Raw genomic sequence first — 16335 nt, 5'->3', positions numbered from 1 at the left:
TGGTTTTTCGTGCCTTACAAATGACCAAGAGACGCAGAAGATTCTTCAAGAAGGGTTAAACTTTAATTTGCAAATCAAAGCTGAGACAGTCATTGAGCTAGTCGCTGATTTCCCCCCCCCCCCCCCCCCAATCCCCGGACACTGCAGCTTTTATAGCAATCTCTAGTTGCATACTGCACGTACATCATGTCCCTTTTGTTCCTATCAATTGGCTTAATCATGTTTTAATCTACATCTCTTAGCTACCTCTCATTAACACACCATTGTCTTCCACATTTTTAAGACTTCGGTCTCCTACCAAATTGGATACATGCATAGAAAATAATAAACTCAGAACTGAGCAATGTTCTAATCTACATTTCTTTAGTTCTTTAGCTACCTCTCATTAACACACCATTGTCTTCTACATTCCTAAGATTTCATTCTACTAAATTGAGTACATGCATAGCAAATAACTGACTTCATAGTTAAAGTTTATACTTTTATACTCCAATATATCCCCCCTTTGAGACCCAGAGGGTCTCACACAGAGAAGGAAGACGAAGAGTCTGCGCACAAAAGCGCCAATAAACTCAAGCACTTATTCCCAAATCTCGGGTTAAACTATAATTTTCTGCGCCAAGACCTCAAAGTATTCTCTCCCTGTTACCCTGGGCTGCTGAGCCAAAAACCTGTCCCTATGTATCTGAGACAGGGAAAAAGACTCAGAAGCCCTTACAATCTACTCCCACACTGTCGTTTTGCTCCTGTTCATCCTGCAGGTGTTGTAGGCTGTAACAATACATTTTCGGTGTTTCTTTCTCCACTAAGCTTGCTTCAGTAATTGCCACGAGCATCGGAAATTGTTTGGTTGCAGCACGCACTATAAGAGATTTGAGACAAGGAAGAAAACAGCACAGCACAAACGCACAGCTCAACAATATAATACTGACAGTTATTGCTATTTTAGTCAGCCATGCTCCCCATCCTCCGAGTCTACTTTCTAACCAATCAAAGAACTGATGTCCGAACCCTGCATTCTGTTTGACCTCCGTCCACAGATTCTTTAACTTATTCATTGCTCTGGTGAAAGACCCTTCTGGGCTAGTATTGTTCGGTATGAAAGTGCAGCATTGTTCTCCAAACATTACACACACCCCCCCTTTCTCTGCCAAAAGCCAATCTAGTACCTGTCTGTTTTGCCACGCCACCCTGCTAGTTGCATCTAGCTGTTGCCCTAAGGCCTCCAGTGCATCATCGGTGTAGTTGATGAATCTCTGCTGATTATAGTATATATAGTTTATCCATTCAACATTTTTGCTCACCCCTATCACAGGTATGATGGCTTCCCAGCCTGCAGCAATCTCATTTCGTGCCTTGAATTCATTAGGTATACCTCTTGGCTGCCCTATACTGTCAATCCGGATTGTCGGATCCGGGTCATATTTTCTCTTCTGCCGTAGCAGAGTCCACTGCTCAGGGAAGTCAGCATTGGACTGTACTTCAGGGGACATTATAACTTCCTGAAGCAGCATGACACGCGTACATGTTCCTTCCCACCTGAGGGGGAGCGTAGATCTCAGCCCTCCTTCCTGTCCACACAGCCACCAAGTGTCTGCTAATGGGGTAGTCTGAGACTCCATTGCACCCTCAGGAGGAGGGGAACCCGTCAAGTGTCTTTTACCTGGGGTTACATCCCATGTCTGAGTGCAGTTGCCTCGGAAATGGCCAACCGGGTGAGTGCCCACCTGCATGAAACATTCATAATTCAGATGGTCCTGCATTATAAGCTGTTGCAGTGTAGGTGTCTGGCTTCTTTTGTTTATAGTCCAGGGTCTGCTATAATTACAGTGATAGGCAAGCTTGTCTTGGTCAAACTGCGAGGACACCTGATATAGCATACACCAATATGGGCACATTGGTGCATTGTTCATACAGTTTTGATAGCAGGAATCTGCTTTAATGCAAATCCTCATGAAACAAGCCCTACCCGGACCTGGACACTGTCGTTCGCATTGTTCCCTGTGCTCTCTTTGCCACCGCGTGCAAGTGGAGGAGTTATAAGGCATGGGAACTACATGCTGAGTGGGGCTTTCCCTTGAGCACAGATAACAATTTTGTCTCTTCATCATTCCTGCCGTGTAAGCTGCCCATTGATACCACTGATTAGTATGTGTCTTTAACCATGGCGAGGAGGTAAGTGTTGTGCTCCTCTTACTTCTTTTCTGCAGGTTACCAGTCCCATTCCATATCTGCCCCACTAATGGTACCCAAGTCTGCACTAGAGTATGTGGGTGATTTGTCCCCGGGGGCACAACTGGTCGTTCCCAGCTCATCCCCATTATCTGAAGAAGCCCTATTATCCACCACCACATCCTGAGGGTCTTGAGGCCCGTCCTCAGAATCAAAAATTTCCCTTACTAATTGATCAAACTCCTGCGGTGCAGTGTCAGCTTCTTGTTCCCCCTGTCTGTCTCCTGCTAGTTGCTCTTCTGCATCACTTACATCGGACACTTCACCTGATTGCCCTTGCAGGACTGCCCTCGTGCAATGGTTCAGGTGGTACCAGGTGGAGTGTCCTTCTACCTGAACTGCGGTGGGTGATGCCTTAGTCACCGTAAAGGGTCCCTCCCTTCTTGGCTCGTTCCACTTTCTCCGAAAAACTCGCAGGTAAACCTGGTCTCCTGGTTTAATCCATCCTTCCCCTTGTACGGTCTCCGGCTCTTTCTGTTTTTCCTGGGCATAAATAGACCTATGTATCATAGTTAGCTGCTGCATGTATTGTTTCAATTCTATTTCCAATTGTTCCAAGCTAGGTCCCTTATACGGCCCTCTCCACTGGGGCACTGGCATGGGCCTCCCAGTGAGCATCTCATGCGGTGTCAGGCATGTCATTCGACTAGTTTGCATGCGGTAACTCATCAATGCTAACGGTAAAGCATCGACCCAATTAAGTTTAGTGTCTGCACAAATTTTGTTTAGTTTGGCTTTCAGGGTTCCATTAATTCTCTCTACCATGCCCTGCGACTGAGGGTGGTATACACATCCAAATCTTTGCTTTATCCTCAGCGCCTGTAGTACCAGTTTGACCACTTTCTGGATAAAAGCTGAACCATTGTCTGAGCTAACTTCTGTAGGTATTCCAAGCCTTGGGATCACTTCATTTGTCAGAAATTTTACCACTGTCTTTGTCCCTTGATCTCTTGAAGGTACCACCTCCACCCATCTGCTAAATCGATCAATTACTACCAGCATGTATCTTTTCCCTCTCACTGTCTTTATCATGTCTACGTAATCGATCACTAAATGTTTAAATGGTCCTTCAGGTACAGGAATGTGACCTATTGGGGTTGTAATTCCCTTCCAAACATTATTTTGTGCGCATACCTCGCACTGTGACAAAACAAAGTCCACTGAAGCCTGTAAATAAGGTGACCAAAAACCATCCTTTATTTTCCTTATCACTTCCCCCCTTGCACAATGGTCCATCCCATGCGCTTCTGAAATCAGAATCGTCAGTAGAGGGGTGGGTGCTACCAACAAACCGTCTTCCGTGCTCCACAAGCCTTCCGGGTTCTGCTTGGCCCCCCTTTTTCTCCACATTGTCTGTTCTGCCAAAGTTGCCTTACCTTGTATTTCAATTAGGTCCTCTACGTCAGGTTCTGGAGTTAGGCTTACCTGGGGGGCAATGACGGCTGACGTACATCCAGACGCTTTTCTAGCTGCCTCGTCTGCAGCTTGATTTCCCTTTGTTATTACATCGTTTCCCTTTTTATGTGCCTGGCATTTTACTATAGCCAATGCTTTAGGTTTCATTATGGCTTTTATTAAGTCTAGAATTTGCTGACAATGTTGTATGGGATCTCCGCTACTTTTTTAAAAACCTGTCTACTTTCTCACCTTCCATCATTTCACACGCAGCTGTCAGGGCTTTGAGTTCTGCTAGTTGGGCGGAACACGGTTGGGGACAGGACTCCATCCTAATAATCTTATAGCTCGACTGATCCTGCTGCACCACTGAGAATCCTGCGTGATTTTCATCATAACCCCTATAACAAGAGCCATCTACGAACAGAACCTTTTTATCTATATCCTCTAGTGGTTCTGACCGTAAATCTGCTCTCAATTTGGCAAATGCCATCGTCTTCCCTACACAATCATGGGGTTCTCCTTCATAGTCTAAAGGGACAAAATCGGCTATATTACTGGTAGTGCACCTCTGTATAGTTATGTCAGGAAATGTCAATAGCATCTGATACGCTGCTATCCTGGCTGGCGTCAGCACAAATTTCCCTTTTTCCAGCAATTCTGCTACTTTGTGGTGTGTGTACAGAGTTACAGGATAGCCCAGGGTTACCGATGATGCCTTTTCATATGCATAGTACAGTGCCGCCAATCCCTGATAACAGGGTGGGTACCCCTGAGCCACCTCATCTAGTCTCGTACTGTAGTATGCTATCGGCTGCTTTGCTTTTCCTGTGCCTGTCTCTTGTGTTAGAACCGCTGTGACATAACCCTCCTGTCGATTGGATACATACAAATAAAAAACCTTCTCGTAGTCAGGCAAAGCTAATGCTGGTGCTGACTGCAATTCCTGCTTAATAGTATTGAAAGCTATCTCCGCCTCTCCATTCCACTGTAAGCCGTTCTTCAAATTTGTATGTCCTGCTTCTTTCATTATTTTTCTTAAAGGTGCCACAATCTCAGCATATTCTCCTATCCAATCTGAGCTGTACTCTGCCATTCCCAAAAATGTCATCATCTGCCCTACAGTCTGGGGTTTTGGGGCCTTAGCTATTGCCTCAATCTGATCTGGTCTTAGTGGGTATTGTGGTCTCCTGGGTGGAATTGCTCCTTTTCTCAGACTAGCTGTTTTTATTTTTCCTACGTCCGTGTCATGCTGTGACCACAGAATAGACGGCAACTCATCTAACCTTTTATCTTTCTGCTGGCCTCTTTCCTTTCCCAGCACGGGCATGTGTGGTTGGGGAGTTATTTCGACCTCTCTCACTGTCCCTACCATATCTACACTTACCATTATTTTAATACAATTGTTGTCTTCTGATATCCACACCTCTGGCGTGATTTTCCTCCACGCTGTTACGGTTTCAGCACTCTTAACTAAAGGTCCTAAGTCTTTAGGCTGATATCCCTTATTTACCAACAACGTTACGTGGGGCGCAGCCTCCGGTATCCTGTACCATTTTTCTAAAAAGGTGTTCCACTTAACTTGTAAAGCTGCCCCTTGCTTTCCAATTATCACAGCCTCCCCTTCCAGGTGCTGCTGGGTACATGCCTCCAGGTGCCATCTCTCCTCTAACTCCCTGTTCTGAGTCTCGTCAAAAATCACTGTACAATGTAGCTCAGATTTGGGCATTACAGCCCTGGGTAATATAGCCTGCACGCCCTTTTTCCATTTTTCCCAGGTTTCCTGAATCTGGTCTGCGATGTCTCCTATCCAAAAGACATTAGCCTTCTTGTCTTCTCGCACTATCAATTGAGCCCCTGCTCTTTTCACACTCAGCCCATTTTTGGTGCATTCTAATTTTAATTCCAGTTTCAACAAGGCATCTCTGCCTAACAAATTAATCGGAGTTCCTTTAAATACTAGCACCGGCAAAACAATTTCTTTATTTCCCATTCTCAACCGCACTGGAGCCGTGCACTGTGTCAACTGTGTTTTCCCCGAGAACCCTACCGTCTTAATAAACTTTCCTGACATGGGAAGGTGAAGGGCATTCTGTGGCTGTACGCAAGTGTACGTGGCTCCAGTATCTATCATCATTGGTGTCAGTTGCCCTTCTAACATAACCTGAACAATGGGTTCCTCATCTGCCTCCCCTTTGCCCATAGCTTCTCTGTCCCCCTCCTTGGAACTTCCAGTCCTGTCTGGGCTGTTTGAATTTAGTCTGTTCCTGATAGGGCATTTGTGGGAATGCTCCCCCATAGACGATTATTGGCATGGGGTTTTCCAGCCCTTGTCTTACAGTAAGATCAGTCCCTCCATATAGCAGTGCTTTGTTCAGTTCGATGGCTGTACTCGAACCGGTGGCTGCTGGCAGCATCTTTTTGTTTTTCTCTTTTTCCTTCTTTCTGAGTTCTTCGAGCTGCATTTGTATTAACCTTCTTTACACCTCTTCCTGCTGCTCAGCCAACCTTTGTTTGTCTTTCCGGTATTTCTCAACCGCATGGACTACGTTGTCTCTAAATTCTTGTGGGGTCTTTGACGTTAGCCCAACCACTTCCTCCAGTTTGGATTTTACTTGTGGTGGCATTGCATCCAAAATGCTATGTCGGAACAGTGAGGTCATAAATAAGCTATTCTGCACCTCTTGCTCAGTCTCCAGTCTCCACCTTTTCAACTGGTTTTCTATGTAGGCTGCTGGGTTTTCAGTGTCTCCCAGTGGATCCTCTTTTAAGGCTTTGGGGTCCACTTTGGGTGGATAAAGCTTTCTGAGGGCCTGCCATACCCTCTGCCTCACTCTGTCAAACCCATCTCCATCAGTTCTTGGGTCGTTCGAGTTTACTATGCCAGCCATTTCCATTAGTTCGTTAAATTTGGAGGTTCCCATCAACCTTATCAACAGTGCCTTCAAATCTCCCATAGCCAATAATCGTCCTGCTGTTTCTTCTTCAAAGGCTCTAATCCATTTCCCTGCTCCTTCATGTAAATTGGGCAGAGTGTTTTTCAGCCCTTCTAGGTCCTGGGATCCCCAAGGAATATACTGCACTTGTCCTGATCCTTTAACTAACAACGGCATCATTCTTCCTCCTCCTTCCTACCTGCCCTGGCTTTCCTCCTCACCTGACTCCCCATCTGTCTCAGGGTATGTCTTTACTGCCTCCCACACAAATGTCTCCGGGGTTCTGCTCTTCCCTCGGTCTCCCTGTGGAGTCCTTCCTTTCTGTCTTGATTCAATACTTGGTTGGCCCCTAGAATATTTTTCGCATCTCTCCTGGCAATCCCCTTTCAGTAACTTATCTGGCTCTCTCTCTACTTCCGCAAGTCGCTCCCCTACTGCCTCCTCCTTTCCTTCTAGGCTTCTGCCTCCTACCTCTTCCCCACAAATTCTCACATCCTCTCTCTCTCCACTTAACTTTTGCTCCTCCAATGAGTCACTTTTTCTAGTCTGTTTATTTCTATGGTATAATCAATACTCCTCATATTCCTTTTCCTCTCTCAAGTATTTCATCCGTTCAATCTGTTCTTGCATTTCTCTCTGTACCTGTTCTATCTTTATCCTTTCTGCCTGTATCTCCTGCCATATCGCTGCTTTTTCCTTCTCGTATTGTTTTTTTTCCTCCTCATTATCCCAAACTTGGACTTCTCCCTGCATGTTTACTGTTCCCATCAGCAGGGGGCACTGCTTAGGGGTTCCTTCCTCATTATAGGGAGGGGGTTTTTCTGTTTCTTTCACATCCGGGTACGGAGCCGAAGCCAGCTTCTCACAGTACCCTTCTCTCTCTTTAACAGGCTGTTTCTCTAGCACCTTAGTGTCTTCCTCGCTTGTAATCAATATTCTACCTGTCCTCCTCAGCCTTTCTCCCTCCGTTCTGAAGAGTTTTAGCACTTCCATTTCTCGTTCTCTTTTTTGCTCTCTTTTCTTAGATTTATCTTTTGATTTGTAATTTTTAATTAGTCCCTCCATTTCTTCGCACAAACTTACATCAAATGTTCCTTCTTTTGGCCACTTTGTGACCAGGTCTTTGGTTCTTTTTTTCCCATTTTTCTGAAGTTTTTGTGATCTCATTTTGAACTAATGGGAAATTTTTGCTCAGAATCTCTACTGCTGTTCCTTTACCTGTCATGTTATTCTCTCTTGTTAAGGTATTTCAGAGATTCACAGTTTGTTTACTGGATAATATTATTTACTCTAATTCTACACCTAGTCCTAGTCTAACACCACGTGGACTTTTTCTTCCTATAACACCACGTGGACTTTTTCTTCCTATAACTTACTCTAATTCTACGCCTAGTCTAACACCTCGCCCGTTCAGACCCTTATCTCTTAAGGCAGTATCCACGAGGACTTTCTACTCTAATTCTATTCTAACACCTCGCCCGTTCAGACCCTTATCTCTTAAGGCAGTATCCACGAGGACTTTCTACTCTAATTCTATTCTAACACCTCGCCCGTTCAGACCCTTATCTCTTAAGGCGGTATCCACGAGGACTTTCTACTCTAATTCTATTCTACTTTCCCTGCCCGTTCAGCCCTTCGTTTCATACGAAGCGGTACCCACAGGGATTTACCAACACCACGTGGACTTTTTCTTAACGTATTAACTTATTTGTACTTACCCTCACTGCAGTGTTCTTGAGCAATCCTCTGAGCCTCCTCTGTTAACCCCCAATTCTGCCAGATTCTTTGGACCGGAGAGACCCTTTGGCAGTGGTTCCACACTTCTGAGACTCCAAGACCTCCCCAAAGCCAACAGAATTCTTAGTCCAAATTGTCGCAAAAAGCGCTTTCCTTTTGTTTGGGTGGACCCTTAATTCTGTTAGCCTTGTGGGGGTCCCTAGAGGACCGGGAAGCGTTCCCAATCTGCCGTTTCCCTTCCGCGGGTCTCTGTCCGGTCCTGTCACGGTCGCCAATTATGTCGTGGTTTTTCGTGCCTTACAAATGACCAAGAGACGCAGAAGATTCTTCAAGAAGGGTTAAACTTTAATTTGCAAATCAAAGCTGAGACAGTCATTGAGCTAGTCGCTGATTCCCCCCCCCCGCCCCAATCCCCGGACACTGCAGCTTTTATAGCAATCTCTAGTTGCATACTGCACGTACATCATGTCCCTTTTGTTCCTATCAATTGGCTTAATCATGTTTTAATCTACATCTCTTAGCTACCTCTCATTAACACACCATTGTCTTCCACATTTTTAAGACTTCGGTCTCCTACCAAATTGGATACATGCATAGAAAATAATAAACTCAGAACTGAGCAATGTTCTAATCTACATTTCTTTAGTTCTTTAGCTACCTCTCATTAACACACCATTGTCTTCTACATTCCTAAGATTTCATTCTACTAAATTGAGTACATGCATAGCAAATAACTGACTTCATAGTTAAAGTTTATACTTTTATACTCCAATATTATTTGGTCGTTGTAAATTGTCCGGGGGATTGCTGGGTGGTGTGTCTTGCAGGGCCTATTCCACATTCTATGTCAATAAATTAAAAAAAACATTCTAATGCACATGGACTTTGATACTTGAGCATTTCTACTGACAGTCAAGAAATCAATATGAAGCTTCAGTTGAATACTTTGAATTTGCACAACAGACCTGAAATTTAATATCTAACAATTGGCACTAACATATTAGTTGTTGAGTGGGGAAATTTCTCTTGCTCATTTTGCTGTAGCACATGGTGCGTGACTGCTATAAAAGAGTGCTATTTTCTTTTTTTCCCAAGTTTGGTAATATTACATGTGAAAGAAATTCTTGTCAAAATTTCAATTGCTTCTATGTAGCAAACTGGAATTTTCATTCAATTTTGAAAATTATCGTCAGGTCTAAGTTTTAGATAGAAGTTGTGCTGAATAAAGATCACTATATTCACATTGGGTTCTTGTGGAGATTCTAGCAGCTACTTCACTCAAGTGGCCACTTTTAATTCTTTCGGCTGAGTATCCACAGGCTTTTTTTAAAAACCATGAGAGAGTTGGATACCTGCCCTGAATGTAATTCTCCCAGTATATTTCTCTTCTTAAGACTACTGAATAATGGATAGCTAGAAATTTGGGTGACCCTTTCTCCCCATTCATTTAAAGAAAGTGATGATAAATGTGTTTCCAGTGCATCCCTGTGAACTCGAACGTAGAACCACCTTTGCTTATTGGTGCTCTGTCATTTGAATTCCTCAGTTTAGCATCATTTTTACACTTTATTTTGTAATTTGTTCTTTTTAAAATCTGGAAGAATAACATGACAAGTATTTTTTGACTTGTTACTGTTACAGTGCTACATAAGCACATTTTTGAGATTGGCACTTGAGTTCATTACAACATTGTTTAATCTTTATGGATTAAAAATTGGATTGAATGGATTGAATTGAATTGCATTTTTTAAAATGTAAAACTGGCCAGTTTGTTGTCGAGCTAAACCTGGCTGCATCCCAAATCTGCAAGTTATTTCATCTTCAATTCGCTAAAAAAAAGCTCTGGACCTCTGTTTCCCTCTCCCAAAGTCTACAATCAATTCCTTGGTTTTACTTGAGGTTGTTGTTCTGACATCATTCTGCCAAATTTTCAATCTCTCTCCTATATGCTGATTCATCACCGCCTTTGATTTCAGTGCTTTATGTATTATAGAATTGTCAAGATTTAAGAAGGCAAGCAAAATAAGTAGCTTTTGTTTGACAGTTCCTAAGTAGGCTTTGGGGTTCTTGAGAGGTGAGATGAGTAACTCACCAAGGTGTGTGCAATTCTGAAAGAAGCTACAAGTATACCTTCATTGAGGATTATGATGCCCACGTGGAAGTGACTTGTTTGATTATACAGGTCTTGGTGGAACTCTACAAATGTGCATCCACTTGTGGTCTTCTCAAAGACCAAGTCTAGTAAATTAGATCTCTCAATACTTTTGTATTATTTTGAATTGATGTTATTTTTTTCTCTCTGGACTGGTGCTTGTTTCTCAGCTTTAGACTGCACAAGGTTCGTGTTCAAAAATTCATACATTTTCACAATGAAAAGCAAGGTACTGGAAATGTTCAGTGGATCTATAGGGAAGGGAAGAAAGTTAGTATTTCAGGTCTGTCAGTCTTGCCTCCAGCCATTTTCCTCTTGGACTGCTTAACTGTAGGCTCTTTCTTATCTATATATAATAGCAGTATAGCCTAATTTTGAAGGATTCTTTGGGAGTTGAATATATTGCCTTTGTAGGAACAAAGCATGATATGGTGTGTCTGAATAATTTCAATGCAAAAGATTTCCCTGTATAAATTGTTAGTGATACAAACAGAAAACATAATAGCAAGTTTGATGGGCACCTGTGCTTTCAGTGAATGATAAAGTTTGAAAGGTTAAGAAAGGAACAACACTTGAGACGGTCTGTATTGAAGGGAAAAAAAAGTCAGGTGCCATAAAGATTTGTAGAGAGATTTGATTGACAGAGGGGGGAAAAGTGGAGGAGAAAAAAAGTTTAGTGAAAGTCTGCAACACGTTGATTGACAGTTCAAGCTAATAAATCTCACAATGAAATGAATTATTGTGCTGCTCAGCAGCTGTGCCAACTTTCTCTAGTGAAGTTAATTGGCAATTAAAAGTAAGTACAGCAGCCTCAAGAAAATCAAAGGCTGCTGTCTTTCCAAGACTAATAATGACATTGTGCAAATTATCTAACAGTTTATAGGGATTACTTTTTCATGGGGTATATCTGCTCCATCACAAATTTCTTAAGACACATATATTAAGGTTGAATGATAATAAATTTGTGGTATTTTTAGCAGACTAATCAGGGTCATTCAGTCTACATCAATAAACTATATAATGTTATATTTTTGATTAGCCCCAGGACTATCAGTTTTCCCCATTCCAGATTTTTGTTTCTATCTGAAGATCAGTGATCTCCCATGTTCAAACAAAATGTCAGTTTTATTACAAAATCAGATCATTAATATTTCCATTATCAAATGTTTATTAATGTCTAATCCAGATTTATTTAATATAACCTACTTGGTTTTGTTTTATTTTTAATGACTGTTGAAGGCCATGTTGCAAGAACACAGTGAACCTTCAGAAATTATTGTCCTTAACCATTTTCAAAAGTCAGTATGCGAAAGAGGATAAATCTAGACTACTTGTTACATTTTAATATTTGGTGCTCATGAGCCATATAGATATGCACTATAGATATTTGGGTTACTTATGGTGTATAAATGTCAGTTCGCATTAATCTGTAAATATGGCATGTTGCTGATTGCAGCTGAACTTGATGCTTAGGTTGTGATTTAACCACATGTGAAAATCCCTTACCCAATGTTAGTAACCAGATTTTTTAAACTACAAAAATGTAAGAAACAAAAACATGGTTTGAATTTAGGACAGGAATTTTCTTCTGTTATTTGCAATCTTATGGTTGTATATGGAGTTCCTTTTCCATGTCGTCATAATTAAATCAAGTAGACTGTAGCTAATCCTTTAACATAGGCTGAGGAAAGTCCATTCCCCCCCCCCCCCCCCCCCCCCCCCCATCCTCATCACATTCTACAGGGGTTGTATTGAGAGCATCCTGAGCAACTGCATCACTGCCTGGTTTGGAAATTGCACCATCTCGGATCGCAAGACCCTGCAGCGGATAGTGAGGTTAGCTGAAAAGATCATCGGGGTCTCTCTTCCTGCCATCACGGACATTTACACTACACGCTGCATCCACAAAGGAAACAGCATTATGAAGGACCCCATGCACCCCTCATACAATCTCTTCTCCCTCCTGCCATCTGGGAAAGGCTCTGAAGCATTCGGGCTCTCACGGCCAGACTATGTAACAGTTTCTTCCCCCAAGCCATCAGACTCCTCAATACCCGAAGCCTAGACTGACACCTTGCCCTACTGTCCTGTTTATTATTTATTGTAATGCCTGCACTGTTTTTGTGCACTTTATGCAGTCCATTGTAGGTCTGTAGTCTAGTGTAGCTTTCTCTGTTTTTTTTATTACGTAGTTCAGTCTAGTTTTTTGTACTGTGTCATGTAACACCATGGTCCTGAAAAACATTGTCTCATTTTTACTATGCACTGTACCAGCAATTATGGTCGAAATGACAATAAAAGTTGACTTGACTTGACTTGACTTGAAATGGCAATGAACTGTTTAGATCAGGGCAGGGTAGTAGATGTTATTTACATTGATTTTTGAAGGACCTTGACAAGGTGCCACATGGGAGACTGGTTCAAAAGAATAGTATTCAGTTGGCAAACTGAATCCAAAATTGGTTTGACAGTTGGCGACAGAGTGTGAGGCTAGAGGCTTGTTTTTTGAGATTGGATGCCTGTAAGTTGTGATATCCCAGATAGATTGCTGGGAGATAGTTTTATCTAGACAAATGTGGGAGCACAGATAAGGCTGAGACATACACCTTAAATGGTAAGGTCTTAGTGAGTATTGAGGTACAGAGGAAGCTTAGAATACATGTCCATGGATTCCTGAAAGGGGCAAAACAAGATGTTGTAGCTAGGAAGGCATATGGAATACTAGTGTTTATTAAACGGTATTAAATACGAAACCTTGGTTAGCTGGAGTACGCCATACAATTCTGTTTAGGAAGGTATAGGAAATAAGTGTTAGTGCTGGAAGATGGAGACTCACCAGGGTGTTCCAAGGATGTGATGATTCAGTTATGAGGAGAGGCTGGAGAAGCTGGGTCTGCTGTTCTCTGGAGCAGACAGCATTAAGAGGGGACATGATTGCAGTATATAATTCTATGAAGCCTGTCGATAGGGTAGACTGCGGGAAATATTTCCTGATGTCAAAGGTAAATAAAACTAGCTTTAGTGTAAGTGAGAGAGGGATCTAGAGATTAGAAGGGAGGGGAGTGCATTCCAGGTATATTCACAGAGTAGGAAGTACCTGGAATGACAGACAGACAAACATACTTTATTGATCCCGAGGGAAATTGGGTTTCATTACAGCCGTACCAACCAAGAGTAGTGTAGAAATATAGCAATATAAAACCATAAATAATTAAATAATAATAAGTTAATCATGCCAAGTGGAAATAAGTCCAGGAACAGCCTATTGGCTCAGGGTGTCTGACACTCCGAGGGAGGAGTTGTAAAGTTTGATGGCCACAGGCAGGAATGACTTCCTATGACGCTCAGTGTTACATCTCAGTGGAATGAGTGTATTCCACTGAGTACATTCTGGCTGAATGTACTCCTGTGTCTAACCAGATGCAACTTGGACAGTATCCTCTTTTCAGACACCACTGTCAGAGAGTCCAGTTCCACCCCAACAACATCACTGGCCTTACGAATGAGAATGCACTGCCTGTGAGCGTGATTGAAGTTGAGTCACTGAACACATTTAAGAAGTTTCTAGATGAGTAACTGAACTGCTTGGGCTTAAATGTGGTACAACCTGCAGTTTTCAATAAGGAACATCAGTAAATGGTTGGCTCGAGGAGAAATGTTGCTGATAAGGTAGTTAGTATCAGTAGCTATTCTCACTATCGGGTTTGTAGTGTGAGCTTGCAGGTATTATTAGGGAGCACTGAATACATTAACTTCACAATATTTCTATTCTCTCTATAATATAAAGATTTTTCTTTGTACTTCTCTAATTTTCTCTTTAGTACCTAGATTAATACAGATTCAATGACCACTTTGTATGGTATACTGTATTTCATCCTTTGGCCAATTCATTGATTGCATCTGCTTTTTAATTGTAGACTGGTCTGATTTGCCTTTCACTTATAATGCTTTGTATTAATGACTGGTGTTTGCCATTTGTGTTGTTAACAGCCTGCCATTTCCAGCCCTCCCAATATACTTCATGTCAATACAATGAAAATTTGAGTTTAAGTATAGATAAAGAAAACCTATACCAACATGGGAGGGATATTACATAGCTGTGGCATTTGTATCAATGTTGCTGCATAGTATTGATGTGACTGGTGTATTTACGGATATCTTCAACCCCTTGCTGCAGCATGTGTGATACCCACTTGCTTCAAGTAGTCTTCAATCTCAACAGTGCTCAAGAAGAACGTGGTAACCTTTTTAAATGACTATTGCCCAGTGGCACTTACATCCCCAGTGGTGAAATGTTATGAGAGGCTGGTGTTGAAACGTATCAGCTCCTGTCTGAGTGGCAACTTGGATCCACTCCAATTCACCTACTGAAGGAACAGGTCTATAACAGATGCTATCTTGTTCTCTTCATACAACCTTGGAACATCTGGACAGCAAAGGTGCATACATCAGGATGCTCTTTATTGATTACAGCTCGACATTTAACACCATCATCCCCTCAAAACTAATCGGTAAACTCCAAGACCCAGGCCTCAATACCCCCTTGTGAAACTGGATCCTGGATTTCCAGTTTTGTAGACCTTAGTCAGTTCAGATTGGCAAAAACATCTCCACAATCTCCATCAGCACAGAAGCACCACAGGGATGTGTACTTGGCCTTCCTGCTCTACTTGCTTTACACCTATGACTGTGTGGCCAAGTACAACTCCAACACTATATACCAGTTTGCTAATGACACCACTGCTGTGGCTGTATCAAAGGGGGTGATAAATCAGCATACAGGAGGGAGGTTGAAAACTTGGCTGAGTGGTGGAATAACAACCTGTCATTCAAAGTCAATAAGACCAAGAAACTGATTGTAGACTTCAGGAGAAGGAAACCAGAGGCCCGTGAGCCAGTAATCATCAGAAGAAGATCAGAGTTGGAGAGGGTCAGTAACTTTAAGTTCCTGGGTGTCACTATCTCAAAGGACCTGTCCTAGACCCACCTAGACCTTCCCATGCGAATGACTGCCCTTCCTGCTGTCCGGAGTTTCAGACTCATTCCATTCTGTCGAGGGATCCTGGTCCTGAATCATGATCAGTTTCCCTTGGCTCTGCCAGATCTGTTGTGTGTTTCCATTGTGAGTTGTCAAAGAAAGCATGATGGCATCCTCTGATTTCTCAAAAGTCTGCGGAGGTTTGGCATGTCATCAAAAACCTTGGCAACCTTCTATGGATGTATGGTGGAAAGTGTGATGACTACCTGCATTATGGCCTGGTACGGGAACACAAATGCCTTTGAGTGGAAAAGCCTACATAAGGTGGTTAATTCAGCCCAGAACATCACGGGTAAAGCACTCCCAACCATTGAGCACATCTACATGGAATGCTGATGTATGCTGCTTTTCTACAGCAACAAAGATGCTCACCACCCAGGTCATGCTCTTTTCTTGCTGGTAGAAGGTGCAGGTGCCTCAGAGCTGGCACCACCAGGTTCAAGAACGGTTACAACTCCTCAACCTTCAGGCTCTTGAATAAAAGTGGATAGCTACCCTCACTTAAGGACTGCTATATTGTTATATCATGCTCTTGTTATTTATTGCTATTTATTTATATCTGCTTTTGCACAGTTTGCTTACAGTTTACAGTTCCTGATGTTTAGTTACTATTCTATAGCTATGCTAAATATGCCTGCAGAAAAATCTCAGGGTTTTATTTGGTGACATGTATGTACTGTCATAATAAATTTTACTTTGAACATGGGACGAGTACCTTTACACTGTCACAATCTATCACATTTTACGTACGATTAATACTGTTTCATTTTGTTTACCGTAACAGGCAAGTATATGATGCTGTATGATCATGATACAGATCAATGGCCAGTTTTGACCCTTTGCAC

The 16335-nt window shown here is 42.4% G+C and overlaps 2 protein-coding genes across 2 annotated transcripts in view; one reads left to right on the top strand and one right to left on the bottom strand.

Moving 5' to 3' along the window:
• LOC140729792 (uncharacterized bromodomain-containing protein 10) overlaps positions 1-16335 on the top strand; it is a gene marked incomplete at its 5' end in the record, with an annotated part of 96008 nt that overhangs the window by 37461 nt on the left and 42212 nt on the right. The gene's annotated exons all lie outside the window — the stretch shown is intronic.
• On the bottom strand, positions 139-3847 carry LOC140729071 (uncharacterized). The gene is made up of 2 exons (XM_073048371.1): positions 380-3847; positions 139-246 (listed from the first exon to the last, which is right to left on the bottom strand). Exon 1 carries the CDS (start codon positions 3793-3795, stop codon positions 2212-2214), a length of 1584 nt encoding a protein of 527 aa, XP_072904472.1. The 5' UTR covers positions 3796-3847; the 3' UTR covers positions 139-246; positions 380-2211.

This window comes from Hemitrygon akajei, chromosome 6 (genome assembly GCF_048418815.1).
Source record: "Hemitrygon akajei chromosome 6, sHemAka1.3, whole genome shotgun sequence".
Lineage (NCBI taxonomy): Eukaryota > Metazoa > Chordata > Chondrichthyes > Myliobatiformes > Dasyatidae > Hemitrygon > Hemitrygon akajei.
The sequence above is the reverse complement of the archived record's forward strand: the minus strand, read 5'-3'. Positions and strand labels throughout refer to the sequence as shown.

Excerpts from the sequence above, each read along its gene's own strand:
- LOC140729071 (XM_073048371.1), bottom strand. The coding sequence starts at position 3,795 with ATGAAACCTAAAGCATTGGCTATAGTAAAATGCCAGGCACATAAAAAG.